This window comes from Malaclemys terrapin, chromosome 12, assembly GCF_027887155.1.
Source record: "Malaclemys terrapin pileata isolate rMalTer1 chromosome 12, rMalTer1.hap1, whole genome shotgun sequence".
In the NCBI taxonomy this organism is placed as follows: domain Eukaryota; kingdom Metazoa; phylum Chordata; order Testudines; family Emydidae; genus Malaclemys; species Malaclemys terrapin.
This window is the reverse complement of record NC_071516.1, coordinates 39,343,035-39,345,042: the sequence shown is the minus strand read 5'-3', so window position 1 is coordinate 39,345,042 and position 2,008 is coordinate 39,343,035. Positions and strand designations below refer to the sequence as shown.

The window sequence follows — 2,008 nt, the reverse complement described above, 5'->3', positions numbered from 1 at the left end:
AATTTTAAATCAAGTTTTTTTTTTCCCTAAAAGTTTTGCTCTATGAATTATTTTGGCGGAGTTCTGTGGCCTGTATTACACAAGAGATTGGACTAAGTGATCTCACTGGTTTCTTCTGGCCTTTGTTCCACAAAGTGCAACTTGAAACTCACTCTAGTTCCTTCATTATGATGTGGATATTTTTAAAATGTGTGATGTAATGTGCCTCATTCTTATCTCCCCTAGGCTAATTTCACATTAATTTCACTGGAAGATTTATACTAGGTCCTTCAAAGTCAATAGGCCAGCTGTCCAGCTGTTATGAATTGGTGTATGGTATTGAAATCAATTAGTCAGAACCCTGCTGGCATAAACTAAGGCTACATCTACACTACGGGGGGGGTCGATTTAAGATACGCAAATTCAGCTACGCGAATAGCGTAGCTGAATTCGACATATCGCAGCCGACTTACCCCGCTGTAGGGACAGCGGCAAAATCGACCTCTGCAGCTTCCCGTCGATGGCGCTTACTCCCACCTCCGCTGGTGGAGTAAGAGCGTCGATTCGGGGATCGATTGTTGCGTATAAATCGATCCCCGAGAGGTCGATTTCTACCCGCCGATTCAGGCGGGTAGTGTAGACCCAGCTTGACATAGCTTCATTGGAGTCCATGGACCAGATCCACAGCTGGTGTAAATCAATCTCTTTCCTTTGGCTTCTGGTCTTCTTTAGAATGACACTAATTTACATCAGCTGAATGTCTGGTCCAGTGAGCTGATTTATGTCAACAGGTGAGGAGTAGTGGAGATTCAGAAATGAAGAACCAATCCTCTGTCACAGAGTTCATCTTGGTGGGTCTGTCCAGCCTCCCTGAATACCAGATGTTCCTCTTTGTGTTATTCACCTTCATCTACATGGCAGCCCTCACTGGAAACCTTCTCATAGTCCTCACTATTACTACCAGCACCAGCCTCCACACCCCCATGTATTTCTTGCTTATCAACTTGTCCTTGATAAACCTTTTATCCATCTCAGTGTCCATTCTCAAAATGCTACACAACCTTCTGGAGCACAAGAAGACCATTGCATTCTTAGGTTGCATTACACAGATCTACCTCTTCACTTGGACTCTGGGAAGTGAAGCACTGGTCCTTGCTGCCATGGCTTTTGACCGTTATGCTGCTGTCTGCCACCCTTTGCATTACACCATCATCATGAGGAAGGAGGTTTGTGTTGGGTTAATCGCTGGCATATGGATAGCAGGGGTGATCAATTCTGCAGTCAATACTGGATTTGTGCTCCAGCTTTCTTTCTGCGACTCAAACATCATCAATCATTTCTTTTGTGAATTGCCACCAGTGCTAAAACTCTCCTGCTCAGACATCAGCCTCAATGAAACCCTGACTTTTCTGGCTGACACGGTCTTTGGGATGGGGAGCTGTGTGGTAACTTTAACGTCCTATTACTTCATTCTGAGAACTATCTTGAAGATTCGCTCCACAGAAGGCAAGAAGAAAGCCTTCTCCACCTGCTCCTCCCACCTCATAGTCGTCATCTTATACTACTCCACAGCCATTTACACTTACATACTCCCCTCTTCAGCCTACTCTCCAGACAGAGACAAAGTGATCACTGTCCTATATTCAGTTATAACTCCAGCACTCAACCCGATCATATACTCTCTGAGAAACAAAGAGGTCAAAGAAGCCCTCAGGAAACTGATGAGAAGACTTCGGCTATATCAAAGACAATAACATTATCTATCTATCTATCTATCTATCTATCTATCTATCTATCTATCTATCTATCTATCTATCTATTGTACTTATCAGTATAATATTTATGCACTGAAAAAGATTTGTTCTTGAAAGTTCTTGCAATTGTACTTACTTTTCAGATAGAATAAAACATGTTTGTCGCTGTTGATAATTAGTTGGATATCCCTGTAATATATCTGGAAACAGAGAATGTGGGTTGGGAGATGCTTTCTTTAAAAGTAGTGATTCAGAGAAAAATTTAGGGATTAGCA

The 2,008-nt window shown here is 42.5% G+C and overlaps 1 protein-coding gene across 1 annotated transcript; it reads left to right on the top strand.

Annotated features, from left to right (window-relative positions):
- The first annotated feature begins 794 nt into the window (after positions 1-794).
- Positions 795-1,733, top strand: LOC128846002 (olfactory receptor 13A1-like). Its single transcript, XM_054045097.1, has one exon. It carries the CDS (start codon positions 795-797, stop codon positions 1,731-1,733), a length of 939 nt encoding a protein of 312 aa, XP_053901072.1.
- The last annotated feature ends 275 nt before the right edge of the window (positions 1,734-2,008 follow it).